Source organism: Syngnathoides biaculeatus, chromosome 19, assembly GCF_019802595.1.
Source record: "Syngnathoides biaculeatus isolate LvHL_M chromosome 19, ASM1980259v1, whole genome shotgun sequence".
Taxonomy (NCBI): Eukaryota; Metazoa; Chordata; class Actinopteri; order Syngnathiformes; family Syngnathidae; genus Syngnathoides; species Syngnathoides biaculeatus.
Genome location: NC_084658.1, coordinates 14,039,450 through 14,054,846, shown reverse-complemented (window position 1 = coordinate 14,054,846; position 15,397 = coordinate 14,039,450). Strand labels below are relative to the sequence as shown.

The 15,397-nt window shown below is 47.5% G+C and overlaps 1 protein-coding gene across 4 annotated transcripts in view; it reads left to right on the top strand.

Annotated features, from left to right (window-relative positions):
- The window catches only part of LOC133492494 (solute carrier organic anion transporter family member 5A1), a 29,527-nt gene that overhangs the window by 11,608 nt on the left and 2,522 nt on the right, over window positions 1–15,397 (top strand). For 2 of the 4 annotated variants that reach the window (XM_061804745.1, XM_061804744.1), the window contains 7 exons: window positions 2,364–2,496; window positions 3,366–4,642; window positions 12,028–12,160; window positions 12,248–12,462; window positions 13,412–13,576; window positions 13,733–13,931; window positions 15,193–15,352. In XM_061804745.1, the coding sequence (XP_061660729.1) occupies window positions 3,715–4,642; window positions 12,028–12,160; window positions 12,248–12,462; window positions 13,412–13,576; window positions 13,733–13,931; window positions 15,193–15,352 (1,800 nt within the window). In that variant the 5' untranslated portion in view covers window positions 2,364–2,496; window positions 3,366–3,714. Of the gene's footprint in view, window positions 1–2,363; window positions 2,497–3,365; window positions 4,643–12,027; window positions 12,161–12,247; window positions 12,463–13,411; window positions 13,577–13,732; window positions 13,932–15,192; window positions 15,353–15,397 lie in introns of those variants that run through there. The other 2 variants (XM_061804746.1, XM_061804747.1) reach the window with 2 other exon arrangements.

The window sequence follows — 15,397 nt, the reverse complement described above, 5'->3', positions numbered from 1 at the left end:
GCTTGACAGGAAGAGCGTGGAGCGCCCCCCCCCCCCCCCCCCCGCCCTCCGGCTCTCGGCCTAACTTCCTCCGAGGGCCAGCTGGGGGGCGCCAAAGTCCGCCGATGACCTCGTGGGGACTGGTGACGTCATTGATTTCCAGCGTGGCCTCCACTTAATAAAATAAAATAAAAAAATATATATGGTATGATAATAATCGACACTCTCTGAAATGGAAAATTATTTACAATATCCACGTTATAAATGTTCTTGATTCACATAATTAAATGTTGTAAATTATGTAGTTATGAATAAATATTTATAATTAATATAATTATATATATATATATATAATTATATACAATATAGATATAATATAATAAAATTTTATATAATATATTTGATATATATATATATAATATATATATATGGTATGATAATAATCGACACTTTCTAAAATGGAAAACTTGTTACAGTATCCACGTTATAAATGTTCTTGATTCACATCAATAAATGTTGTAAATTATGTAATTACAAATAAATATTTAGAATTAATATAATATATATAATTATATACAATATATATACTATAATTGTATATAATATATGATAAATAATATATATATATAATATAATATGATAAATAAATATTGATAGTTTCAATTTAAATTAATTTATATTTTTTTCATCTCAGGGAAAAATATTCATGAATAAGTTATTTTTTACAATTGAAAACTGTGCACTGTTAAATCATTTCTTTTAGTTAAAAAATGGGGGTTCGTTTTTTCAAAAATTTTTTTAAGTAGAATATAATTTTGTATGTTCTCTCTCTCTCGCTCTCTCTCTCTCTCTCTCTCTCTCTCCATTTGTGTACTATTTATTATTCATGTCGTGAATGTGACAGTGGCGTAATGTTGCCAGCAGGTGGCAACAACACTCCACAAAACGTCTCACACAGTAAAGGCATCTCGGTTTATGAACAACTTTTTTAACAACTACATGATACTAGTGAGGCAACTAGTTGACATCTGCACGCTTCGAGTTCTTCCTGGTGCAGTCTTGAATTTCCTAAATTTGCCACTAGTGCTACAAACTGCTCCGTTGCAGTAACTGCCTGCATATTCTCGGGAGGCCAAAGGATTGAAAGTAATACTTCGCCGCCACCTTGTGGCATTTCGGCGCCACATCACAATCTGTGAGTGAGTTGAGTAGTTTCAATTTGACAAAAATTGTGCTTTTCTCCCATCACGTGGCATTTACAGCCCATTTTCATGCTTTTTAGGGCTTGAAAATTACGTTACTAGTAAGAAATCGTCGCTCTACTCGTGTGCCCCAGTTTTTCTGCTAATGCGCTTGCACTTGTGCATCACTGGAATAATTTGTGAGAATGTTTTGTTCGCCCATGCGTCGCACTTTCTCTCTCTCTCTCTCTCTCTCTCTCTTTCTCTCCTACAAAAGGTCAACAGCGGCTCTCTCTATCATCTCAGATTCCACAAAATAATAAGCCGAATTCCTTCTACTAATTCCCATGCACTGTAATAACTTTCGCTCGCCAGTAATGCAAAAAATGTCAGGATTCTTTGCCAGAAATAACCCAAATCATACTGTAAATATGTACGCAATGAAAAAAATGCAAATGACTTGTTCTGAAGATGATGGACACAGTCAATCTGCTTATGTTGAATTTGCGCTTCCCATGTGACATAAACAAAAAACAGCTCTAAAGCAAGCAAGTAACTACATTTCCGGAAGGTTTTCAAGTGCATTGAAATAGCCAATTGTGCTAAGTTTGTTTTATTAATTAGCATGTGATGTCATTGTGATCAATTAGATGGTTGGATATGATTCCATATTTGGTGTGCGTGACCCCGCCGGCCAGTCAATGAAAGCACGGGGTCGGCATGGCTCCCAGCTGTCAGGATTGCCTATGCCGAAATGCATGCCGGTACACGAAGTCTACGGAGGTTTCTAGTCTCGCGTATTCGAAATCAAAATGTCATTTAAAATCGTTTTTTTAAAGTCGTAAGATTCATACATTATTTTGCTGATGTTTAATACTACGATTTCGCTAGCATTAGTTTATTAAAGTTGTGTTTCTTAAATTTGTTAAAAAACGGGAACTACAAGTCCCAAAGACGGCTGACTTTGTAAACAGTGCAAGGCGCGGTGCGTTCAGGGTAGCTCTTCTTTTCAGCTACTCCTGTGTTTGTCAACTTCCAAAGTATCGCAAACGTTTGTACATAGCCCGTTAGTGACAATCAAATATGACGCTCTCAGTTTACTATATGTTAATTTTTAGTAAAAAATAAAGTAAAAATATAAAATATAAGTTTACGGTATGAATATTTCGTTTGATGATGTTTTTTTTTTGTTTTGTGGCGAAGGTAGGAAAGTTGTAGAATGTCCCACGGTCTGTGGAGGTGGCGGCAGCAGTAGCAGCCTTGGGCATCAGGCGGATTTCATTCAGCGGGCAGCTGCTCCGACGACGACAACAGGCTACCTCCGTTCTTCCCCCGCGTGAGTACGGCAGCCCTTTCAAGTCTTTCCACAGCCCCCAAAATTGCCACTCCTCGCCGTTTTTGCTTCATATTTGTTCAATAATATCAATATTGTCGCGTTGTCGCGGCGTGGTGACTGTGTGAGACGTTCACTGACAGCGTGCTCTTTTGTTCTCCCAATGTGTTTGTGTCGTGACAAAAGGCGAGATGCTGCTGTTTTTTGTTGTCATTTTCTTCCTTTTGGGGGTATTTTGACAACACTGACAATCGGTGGTACGCTTTGTTTTTTTCGTCTATGGTCATATTTTGGTTTAAATTGAAGAACTTTGGCGTTATAAAGTGGGTTTTTTTCCCCCGAGCCATACTGGGACAATATAAGAAATTGTGACCGGAAACGAAATGTTTTTTTTTTTTAATGATTAAATAAAACGTCTTATATTTGTAACTCAAGATACATAAAATATTCACAAAAAAAAACAAAAATTAAATCACGTGTTGTAGTGAGTGTACAATAGCTACTCAGGTGTATCAGTTTATGAATACTAATAAATAAAACGTAGATGACCTGGCGTAGAAATCACGCTAATCCAGATGATTTCTAGATGATTCCTGAATGTAAAATTTCACCAAGTGAAAATTCTGTACAAACTTCCCACAAGCGCACCAATATCTCAGTTTACCAAAGCAGTTATTATATGCAACGATAATATTCTCTCATATTTTATGACCAAATGGATCATACCGTCACGGTGCAAAATGTTTCGGTCGAGCGAACTTGAAGGGATTCCGAAAAGCGTAGAAAAATGTCATCGGGCGTGAAGTGCTCGCATCCCCGGCGCCGTCTTTGTTCTGGACAGCATCACCACTTGTTGTTTGTCGTGTCTCTAGGCTGCTGCCCTGCCGCGGAACAAAGACAACCAGCGTCTAACAAAGAGCCATAAACAAGCGACCCCACGATGGGAGTCTAAACCGGACAGCATTCAAGTTTTGTTTTTGGAGAACTGGACTGTATTAGCAGGTTTTGCTAGTTGACTTGTGAGGATATCTTGGCTCAAGGTGCGCCAGATGGAATCATGTCCGTAACCAGAGGCCTCAGGTCCGCGCCGGTGATGACGGCAGGGCGGTCTTTAGTTTCGTCCCTGCCGCCCCCCAACTGAGTCCCCATGTGGCACTAGAAGTATTCACAGCACAGCCGGGATCCTCTCAACAACGCGAACCCCCCTCACCTGGCTGTGCCATGACGTCGTCGGACAGCGACGAGGCCGGGAGCGATCTCTCGGAATCGCCGGAGATCCTCCGGCTCCAGGACCAGTACGTGGACTCGGAGAGCTGCTTCAAGTCCAAGAGCCTCCCCATTTTGAACGGGCCCTGCCCGACGCACTGCAGCGAGGTCGGCTTGCTTGATGCCGCCGCCGTTCGTGTGGACGAGACCCACGAACTCCGACCTCAAACGCCCGAGTCGCCCTCCTCGAGGACGGACTTCTCGCCGTCGGTGTCCAGCATGGTGGGGCTCAGCAGCGCCTTACCCGTGGACCCCCGCAGGGCGGCGGGGGGTACGAAAGTCGGCTTGTCCCTGTCCCGCCTTCTCCGCCTCCCGGCCAGGAAGTACGTGCGCGTTATCCTCAGAGATTCGCGCTGCTTCCTGTTCTGCATGTGCTACCTGACCTTTATCCAGTCCCTGATGGTCTCGGGGTACCTGAGCAGCGTCATCACCACCATCGAGAAGCGCTACAGCCTCCGCAGCTCCGAGTCGGGCCTGCTGGTCAGCTGCTTCGACATCGGCAGCTTGCTGGTGGTGGTCTTCATCTCCTATTTCGGCGGCCGGGGTCACAGGCCGCGCTGGCTGGCCGTCGGCGGCGTGGTCATCGCCGTGGGGGCGGCCCTCTTCTCCCTACCCCACTTCATTTCGCCGCCCTACCAGATCCAGGAGGTGAACGCGTCGGCGGCCCGCGAAGGGCTCTGCCTCGGCGGAAACAGCAGCGGACGGGAGGCGCCCGAGGCGGCGTCGTGCCCTCGCGACCCCGAAGGCAACGAGCACGACCTCTACGTGGCTCTGTTCATCTGCGCCCAGATACTGGTGGGCATGGGGTCCACGCCCATCTACACGCTGGGGCCCACCTACCTGGATGACAACGTCAAGAAGGAGAACGCGTCTCTCTACCTGGGTAAGTGCGCGGAATTAGCCGGCTCCAGCAATCGTTTTGCCTTCAGGGACCGAATCCAGACCTTGTTGTGAGCTAGCTCGGGACTCCCGCGTGTGCCTAGTAGTCCGTAGTCTACATTTAATCACTCTTATGCACGATTGTTTGCCTTTCGATAAGCCCGGCGGGGTAGGGCCAGCGCAGAACCGCCGAGACTGGAAAGTTGGGCTCGATGGCAGAACTGGGTTGCGTTTGATTAATTACTGCGAATTCTGCCGGCCGGCCGGAGAGGAGATGCGTTCAGGCGTCTCTCTACACGGGTGTCGCGTCTATCTGGTATGCGGCGTCGTAATTGTCTCGCCTCCATAGCTCCGGAATTAATCCCCCCGGGCCTCCCCCCCCCCCATGTGACCGCGGTTGGTGGGGCACCCCTCAATCCGCTGAAGGCCCGCTGTCCCCCTGACCTCTGATTACGAGAACTGTGTGTCCTGCAGTCATGTGATTAAACTCAAACAGCAGATTGCGGCGGCGTTAGCCGTAAGCTCCTTTGGACCAACGTGGGACGGATTTCTTGAAGGCGACGTGAGAATTTCCCAGTTCTGGAGGGGGCATCGGAAGCCCGCTTTATACTGCCGTTGAGTGAACATTTAGCTAGTCGCCCACCCCTGGCTTTCGATGCACAGCGGTACATGTCAAGACCCTGGTATTGATCGCAGGACCGCGTCATCGCGAGTCACTGCAGTGCCGCTTTTGAACCAGTGGAGGCGCTGGGGGGGTGGGGAGACGATAACAACAACAACAAGCCTGCGTCGATGCCGCGAGTGACTGATGAGGGGTCTCTCCATATCCACTTGGGCCTTCACTTGGACGCATCCCAGTTCCTGGGAAGTAACCGCGGCAAGTTCACGCCGTCACATTTCCGTTTTCACAAAACAGATGAACCAGTCGCCCCCAACGTACCCCGAGGTGGTCTTCTCCTCGACAAAGCCCGTTCGCCTCAACCCCCCGACCTAGTTTATAGCGACTCCGCAAGGTACTGTGCTGATTTTTTTTTTTTTTTTTTTTTTTATGCTTCCTCTGACCTGCGGCAAAAGTATTGGCACAGGTGGCGAGCGCAAATACGATTGACGAGGTTTAGAAGGCATTCCCATCGACGCGCGGACGAACAAACGCACATCTGCCGTTTAATAAATTTGAATTTGAAACGAAATAATTCCCGAATTGCTCATGGGCCGCATCTCCTTTCTTTCGAACAGCCTCCTCCTCAACATTTTGTGACGAGGTGAATGGATTCTCCCTGCTTGATATTAATAGCCAAGAAGTGGCAGCGCACATGACTGCGGGACATATTGTTCCCGAAACTGTATCATGGCAATTATTCATGTTTTGTTGTTTGTTTGTTTTTTAACCAATAAGTAGTGTTGAGGCGGGTGGAACGGCGGATCAGCTGGTAAAGCGTTGGCCTCACGGTTCTGAGGACCCAGGTCGGATTCTGGACCCGCCTGTGCGGAGTTTGCGTGTTCTCCCCGTGCCCGCGTGGGTTTTTCTCCGGGTGGGCACTCCGGTTTCCTCCCATATTCCGAAAAAAATGCAACATTAAGCAAAGTCTTGTTTGTTTCCGCGACGGCGGTCTCGCCCGCTCGTTCACGTGTTTGTGTTTAGTCTCCGCCGGCCGCCTTTTGCCGGGTTGCCCGCCGTCCGTTATCGGCGCGCCGGCCCGGATTGTTTTGGCATGTGTGGGGAGGTTCCTGGGGAAATGCCACAAGCGGGGCCGGGATTGCAGGAACACTGAGAAAGCTTTTGTTTTCAGCTATGCCGCTCGCTCGAGGGGGGGGGGGAGATTGGCCTTATTTGTTTGCCTTTGTTCTGGCTCACGTTGGAGTTGATGTTCCACAAAATCCTCCCTTCATCCCCGCTCCTCTGGTCGAACGCAAATCAAAAGGACGCCTCAAGAATGGCGCTTAATTGTCCGCGAACGTCGACGTGAGCCCGCTGATACATTCAAAGATAAGACTCGGTTATGTTTTTGATAAATATTGGAGAATGTGTATTTGTTTCCTGTAAGCTAACCCCCCCCCCCCCCCACTAAAAAGATCAACTAAGGCCTTGAACCAATTCAAATAGCAGAACCCCCACTTTGAGGCACCGCCTTGCTGGCCCCAGGTCCCATGACTATTATTGATTGAAATTAGCAGCCACGGAGGAATTAGCGATTATGCTAAAGCTCGCATCACCCGCGGCCTGGCCAAAAATATTCCAGAGTACACGTCTGAATTCATGAAAATGACGAAGCGTTAAAGAACGGCCCAGTTTTTCATCTCGCCCCAAATCCAAATGTTGGAATGGTTTTGCGTTCAAGCAAAGAAAAAACAGCAGTGTACTGTTTCTGAAATGACCTATGTGGTCCCTCAAGGGTCAGTTCTTGGACCCCTCCTGTTCTGGCCTACTTAACAGTAAATTGGGCTGTACTGTACCGCTGAACTCCCAACAAGTTTATACACTGACATTTTCCGACGTTGTCCGTCTTCTTTTCTGACCCGGAGCCATTGTTCACTTCTCGGGGACTCATCCTCGTACAGGCGTGAGCGTCTCAGCAAATTTCACGTCCAAATTCCGCGCCGCTGAATATAGAATCTCAGCTGCTTGCGTATCATGTGACACCGGCTAATTGGGGGGAGTGTAATTAAGATGGAGGTCCTCGGAGAGACGGTTGTCCTTTTCGTGCGGTAATTGCAGATCTATGTCGGTGTTACCGCTTTTGTGTTAGCGGTGTGAGTCATCCAGTTTTTTGTTTTTGTTTTCACATTGAACCTTGGTCCTGTATGTGATGTCCACCCGATCAGGACCGCGAGCGTTTGCCCGGAGTTGCTTTGGCAGAACTTGGCAATAGTTTTCCAGGCAGTGTTTGCAGATGTGAGGCCGTGTGAAAAGACAAAGATGTGCGAAAAAAGGCAAGTCAGTACCGGACCTGTACACCTCCCGTGTCTGCATTTTTTGTTTTGTTTTTTTGTAGTGCAGAAGAATGTTTGTCAGGCCCTTTGCTTCCCTGCCAATGACGTCAAGCATTTTCCGCAAGCCTGCATCTCACGCTGTAATCATGAAACCAAACTTTATACAATGAGAGTGTGGTAAGGGAGTGAAGAAACTGGTCCAAGCGGGGTGGAACAGTTAGCGGAAGGTGTCTGGTGTTCTATGTAACAGAAGAGTCGCCGCTAGGATGAAGGGCAAAGTTTACAAAACAGTGGTGAGGGCGGCCATGATCTACGGATTAGAGACTGTGGCGCTGAAGAGACAACAGGAAGCAGAACTGGAGGTGGCAGAAATTAAGATGTTGAGGTTCTCTCTTGGAGTGAGCAGGTTGGATAGGATCAGAAATGAGCTCATTCGAGGTACAGCCAAAGTTGGATGTTTTGGAGACAAGGTTCAAGAGAGCAGACCGAGATGGTTTGGACATGTCCAGAGGCGAGAGACTGAGTAATATTGGTAGAAGGGTGCTGAGGATGGAGCTGTCAAGGAAGAGAGACCAAAGAGCAAAGAAAAAGTTGCTGGATGAGGTGAGCGAGAACTTGAGGAGATTGGGTGTTAGAGAGGCTTAGATGCACGAGATAGGCTTAGATAGAAAAAAGATGACACGCTGTCGAGACCCCTAATCGGGACAAGCCGAAAGGAAAAGAAGAAGTACCAGATGCTCTGTCGGACAACTGCGCGATCGCTTCATGGGTGGTTTTTAAGAGCAGGCCTACATTGTGAAGTTGCGAGGGGTTAATATCTGGATCCCGCTGTCAGATTGTCCAGCGGATCACCCAGAAAGCCGAGGAGGATCTCTCTGCGAGGATCTCGTTGGGGGCTCCTTTTGGGCTGCTTTGAGAGGCTTGAGTGTCAGCGCTGAAGGGCTTGTAAAAGCAAAGAACTCTGATGGTTATTTAGATAATTGGGAGGCAGAGCAGATGTGGGGAAACAAAGCAAAGTGTCAAAAGGCGGGCGGCAGGAAGGAATCGGCGCATTCCGGTTGGGGATACCAAAAAAAAGAGTCCAAAGTGAAGGACGAGTGTCTCAGGAGGCAGGTGGAACCGGGAATGCGGCCTTGCTAGTTTCCGCCCAGGCCTCGTGACTCGGCTCACGGCATGAAAGCACGTTAGACGGCGCCGCAAACCTACCGGGTGGCCTCCGTGCTGATGGTACAAGTCCGAAGGGCTTTCGGATCGTCTGATCATTTCTAGTCTAAGCTCTCCGTCTGTACCGGTCGGTGCCGCCTTGATCCGAGCGTCTTTACGGCGCTTGATCCGGGAAAACATTCCGCTGGGCTCGCTTGCCGCATACTAGTGATGACGAAGGGCGCACTAGTACGCGGACCTTAGACTTGGTATCGAATAAAAGCTTAAACGGTGTTCCTTTGTTTACTTGAAAAGTGATTCTTGTCATAAATTACCCATGTGTATTATTTCACCGTTAGTGTGTGTGTGTGTGTGTCCTCCGTAAGGTCGGAACATGTAAGAAGACACCGTCGGCACGTCGCCGTGGCGAAGCTATTTCATTGTCACACGCGTGTGTTATTCAGGAATGCGTAACGCGGCTTTTGAAAGTTTGCCGCACGAGACGCGGCAGCGATGTCGGCTTTTTGTCGAGATTAGACGAAGGTCGTGTTTTGGAATTATTTCGTTTGATTCTTGCGTTCCTGGCGTGTGATTGAAACGAGGTAATGACTTGGGCCAACGGTGGGGGTGGGGGGTGGGGGTGCTACATGAGTCGGCGTAGTTTTCTCATCAGTTGTCAAGGGCACGGGGGAGGGGGTGAAGATCAGGTCGAGAGGGAGGGTGCGGGCTCCTCTCCTGATGTCTAATGTAGATGCCATCTCATCGTCCTGTCTACAAGTTCCTTTCACAGCTGAGGCGGCGGCGGATGGTCTGAGTATTCTGTTCTGAATTTGGTTAGCAAAATATCAGACGCTCCACTCCAGTTTGGAATAGGGCACAAATAGCTCTTTCAGTCTCTAAAGGTTCCGGTACCTGGTTTAGGGCGTAAGGTGTGGCGTTTCTTCGGGAAAACAGTTGGGGTTCAGTCAATCTGATCTGGCAGGAAAGCCCTACAAGTGTTTGTTTGGTACGGAACCAGGACCGTGTTGCAGGTGGGAGACAACAGAGCAGCGTTTGGTCCCTGAAGGTTGACGGATGTTGCTGAGAAAGCGTTATCGCGGAGTTACACGGCAGCGTCTGTCGCACTTGCGCCTCTTCCTTACTCTGCACTTGTGTTCAGCCCCCACTCACCCCCCAACCTCACTCAGATCCATCTCTTCCCAAATCCTCCGTTTTGCTTTGCATACTGAAAGTCGGAGCCCAGCGGCCGCGCTGATGCCGACCGGGTAGAAAACCGCGAGCCGAGGAAAGCCGATCGAACCCGACGGATCAAGTCATACGAGGCCCGGAAGGTTTTGTCCTTCACGTGCCACCGCTGAAGGTCTGTTGCGTAATTGAATCAGGCAAGCTCGCGGTGAGCCCCCCCCCCCCCCCCCAGCCCATTCCGGCTTGCCTGTGATGGAGTGTCGCCACCCCCTTGCCGCTGTTGCCGCTGCGCCAGCACATTTGTCAATCTGAAGACTGCCCCGGCCGCCCTTCTGTCTTTTCCTGGGTCCAAAACAGACGGCACGGAACAAACATTTGGGCGGGGGGGAGGGGGTTTAGGTTCCGTGTTAAGGTGGAGTTTTGGCCCTGCTTGGAATGACGGCAAATCCTCAAGCATTTGTCACCGGCGACTACTGTCATCGCTCATTCAGTCCCGCTGGTGGAAACCCAACCCAAGTCCAGTCCAGGGTTTGACGATATGGACGCCCACCCCCACGCTCACCTGGCGGTTTTGCATTCACCTCTCATGTACCTTTTCCGGATCCAATTTTAGACCGAAGGAACAACCGGAACTTCATCTGCGACTCCATCACCGCGCAGTCCTTGTCCCGTTCCGTTCGATCCCCAATCCGTCTTCAGCCGTTTTTCAGCCCGCGGGCCCGTTCTTCGTCTCCAGGAGGAGATAAAAAGATAAAGACCCTTCGCCGCGCTTAACCGCGGTAATTAATAGCTCGTCCCCGCTAATATCCTGCCACGTTGTGTTAACGCTTCTCCACAGCGGTCGTGCCTGGACTGCGGAAGACGAGAGAGAGAAAAAAACTTAAAGGTGCTTTCAGTCCAGCGCTGACACGGACTGGAGATTTTCTTTGTCTGCAGCGTACACAGTCCACGTACCAAATGCCAGATTTTTGACCGTTGACCTTTCAAAAAAAAAAAAAAAAAAAAAAGAACTACAAGTGTGCACGTCCTCATAATTCACCAAGTTCATGTTAAAATTGAACCCCCCTCCCACACACGAAAGGTTCTGCTGTCCCTGTAATATTGACGTTTTTATAGTCTCATTTGACGGCGCAGGCCGCCTTCCGAAGAGAGCGCCCACGGCATCAGACGGATCTCATTTTTCAGTTAGCAGTCACAAGGACGGCAAAACTACTTCCAGCGTGACGCAAAGTAAACATTTGAACAGCGGCGGGGGGTGTTCAGTTATTATGTAATGTGGTGGGCGCTGGGCGAGCGATTCCGTCCGAGGTCGGGATTACCTCGGATATTTGTTAACGCGAGAGTATTTTGCATATTGTTGAGATGTGACAAAAAGTTACTCTTCATTTTTTGTAATTGTCCCAAAAAGTACACGCACACAGAGTTCCAAAGCGCTAATCCTCACACTGTGCTAGCTTGCGGCAAAGTTCCCGGCGTAATTAAGGAAAGTTTGACCTCCGCCGATTGTGGCGGCTAAATGACTTTGGCTTGTGTCCCCGCTGCAGGGGCCTCGTTGAAATGGTTCCGTTCCTACCTGGAGGAAAGGAGCCACTTTGTAACCATTGGAAGTACGCAATCCCAACAAATGACCTCTGGGGTCCCTCAAGGGTCAGTTCTTGGACCCCCTCCTGTTCATCCTGTACACGCTACCCTTGGGTCACCATCCAGAGACGCAGTTAAATACAATCATCTGCGTAGGTGCGATAGTCCAAATTTATGTTCTGACAAATTTGACCCAAGGGTAGCATAATACAGGCTGAACAGGAGGGGTCCAAGAATTGACCCTTGAGGGACCCCAGAGGTCATTGCAATTACAAAGTAGCTCTTTTGTCAGAAGTTTAATTCCGACTATCGTAACTATGCGGATGACGCACAGTTTTAGTTCATAGTGTCTCCGAATGACGACAGTTCAGTTGAGGCGTTGTCGCCGTACGATACGCTGAATGAACGCAAAACAGGAAGCATTGCGCAGACGTATCAGATGAGGCTTATCCGCTACGTTTTCTTGATAAAACAAAATCCACCACAAGGGGTCCAGCGTTTGTCCATTCGTAAGATTGAGTTTTTGTGTCCATTTTGTTTTCCGCTCAGCCGTCATGTACGTGATGGGAGCCCTGGGCCCGGCGGCCGGCTACCTCCTGGGAGGCGTCCTCATCGGCTTCTACGTGGACCCCAAAACTGCGGTCAACATCGACCAAAGCGACCCTCGCTTTGTCGGCAACTGGTAAACACCAGGCCGTCGCTTTAATCCTCGACCGCCGGGGAAAACTCCTTTTTTTTTTTTTTTTTTTTTTTTTTTTTTGTCGTCCAGGTGGAGCGGCTTCTTGCTGTGCGCCGTCGCCGTCCTCCTGGTCATCTTCCCCATGTTCGCCTTCCCCAAAAAGTTGCCGCTGCGCCGCAAGAAGCGGAAGAACGCGATGCTCTCGTCTCCCGGCGAAGGCGACGACGGCGTGATGATGAAGGAGAAGTCCGGCGGCAAAAGCCACGACGTCTCCTCCTCCATCGGCTTCGGGAAGGACATCAAAGGTGAGGAACTGCTGGACTTGAACCCTTCAGCAAGACTCCGGCCAAAGTTTTAACAACCGTCCTTCAGATAAGAGATTCAAACTGCCGTCCTGGACATTCTCGTTGCAGAGCTTCCGGTGCGGCTGCTAAATTGGACTTAAGATGCAGATAATTATAATTATAGATATAGAAAATATAGATAGTTATCTTTTGGCCACTTAGCAACAAAAACAAAGCCAGTCGAACCAATTCCTGAAAATCATTTTTTTTTCTCGTTTTAGCCATTCGCAGGGGTCAAAAAGATATTTTGTGCAACTGCTTCCAAATGCTACCCATGTATGCTACCCATATTCCCGGTCTTTTTGTAAAGGAAATACCATTTGGTACATACATACGCCGCTAGTGCCCACATTGGAACATGAAATATTTACAAAGACGGTTCACCGAAAGAGTTTAACGCTAGTGCCGAGCGAAAGCTAGTGCTAACAGGGGCCGGTTAAAATCAAACTTACTGGCAAATATCACTGAGACACGCCAGTAACACGCTAGCACAGCACTAATGCTAGCGCAATGCAAATGTAACACTAACGTTAGCGCAGTGCTAACCGGTAAAAGTTACTTCCTCGGCACATATATTCCACCAGTCTCCCGCTTACCTTTTCCGCTCGAGTGCCCCCTTGCGGCCGTTGGAAAAAAAAAAAATGCACAAATGAGCCGCATCACCGCCTAAACCGCAGGGTTGAAAGCGTGTGGAAAAAAGTTGCGACTTGTACGCTGGGAATTACGGTGTATCTATTTAAGCTCCTTTACGTTGGGAAACGCCATTCGAACGCTAACCGTTAGCGCCGATCGATATTTGAACACAAACGGTGGAGCAACACGTTAGACCGTATCACAGCATTCATATATCTGCGAAATACAAATGGCCCGGAAATGAGGGCGGGCGCCCCCCGTCTTGTTTCTCGCGCAGACCTGCCCAAGGCGGCGCTGAGGATCCTCAGCAACGTGACCTTCCTGTTCGTCAGCCTGTCCTACACGGCCGAGTGCGCCATCGTCACCGCCTTCATCACCTTCATCCCCAAGTTCATCGAGTCCCAGTTCGGCATCCCCGCCTCCAACGCCAGCATCTACACGGGTAAGACGGCCCGGCCCGCCGTTCCGCTTTTGCCGCCGTAGACTTTCACGCCGTCCCGCCGACTTTCACCGGGTGATAAACGGCGCTCGCTACATTTATTTCCTTTGAATTTGTCTGATCTCCCGCGTGGATTTTCCAACGATCTCGCGGTCGCAGGCGTGATCATCGTGCCCAGCGCCGGCGTGGGCATCGTGCTGGGCGGCTACATCATCAAGAAACTGAAGCTGGGCGCCCGCGAGTCGGCCAAGCTGGCCATGATCTGCAGCGGCGTGTCGCTGCTCTGCTTCTCCACGCTCTTCATCGTGGGCTGCGAGAGCATCAACCTCGGGGGCATCAACATCCCCTACACCGCCGGGTGAGAAAACGGCAAATCGTGCGAAAATCATCGGACGTCGGCAATACTAATATCCCTCAAGAAAGTTATAAAATGCAAAATACAGAAGAAATAGATGAAAAATAACACTCACGGTATAGGAGCGAAACGCAAAGATTAGACAAAAATTGTAATGAATCAAATGCGAAATAAAATTAAAGTTTAAAAAAATCGACGATAATGGGAAAAATGAGCAATTATGAAATACAAATGTATTGGCGCAAAATAAATAACCCGTATATGAGGAAAATACAAATCATGGACATAAATAAAATGTAAAAAAAAATAGACAGAAAAATCAAATGAAATACTAAATAAAATGGACAAAAAATCGAAGACATTTTTAAAAATGCAACGACGAGGACAAGAATAATAATAGGAAAAATGACGAGAAAATATGAAATGCATGATGAACAAAATGAATTTTTTTGTCTATTATTTTTTTTTTTTTTTACAATTTATTTTTGTCCAGGCGTTTCCCTCACATATTTTTCATCTAGTTTTCCTTTATTTTGCCCCTATACAAAATACAGAAGAAATAAATGAAAAATAAAACTCACAGTACATGAGGGAAAAACAAATGGACAAAAATAAAATGTAAAAAATAGACAAAAATTCAAATGAATCAAACTCAATACTTAATTTAAAAAAAAAATTCAATCACGAGGACAAAATAATAGAAAAAATGATGAGAAATTATGAAATGCAAATATATTGGAGCAAAATAAAGGAGAAATGGATGAAAAAAAATAAGTATGAGGAAAACACAAAAATAAAATTTGAATGAAATTAAAAAAAAATCAATGATTTGGACAAAAATAATAGGAAAAAATGATGAAAAATTATGAAATGCAAATATATTGGAGCAAAATGAAGAACTACTAATGAAAAATAAGTATATGAGTGGAACACAAATACAGTATTAGACAAAAAAAATGTAAAAAAAAAAAAAAAATCACATTAAATACTAGAAATAGATTTTAAAAAATGTAAGAAATTAAATTTTAAAAATTAATTGACAAGGAACTAAATAATGGGAAAAGTGACAAGAAATGTCAGGAAAAAGAAAACTAGATGTATGATCAAAGTAATCATCAACTATGTTACCATGTTACCTTGTTTAGCTTAAAAATGGTCCCAAACCTCAGATATGGTTTTCAACACTTTTGAGACAAAAACTGAAAAATGTCCCAACTCGTCATCATTCGCAACGAGTGTGACGACGTGTGTGTGTGTGTCGCAGGCCGACGTTGACGCTGACGCAGAAGAATCTGACGGGAAGCTGCAACGTCAACTGCGGCTGCCGCATCCACGAGTACGCCCCCGTCTGCGGCTCGGACGGCATCACCTACTTCAACCCGTGCCTGGCCGGGTGCAGCGCCGTCGCCAACGACAGCGGCGGGGTGAGACGTTTGATTCGGCGCCGTTATTTGGACGCTCGACGACGG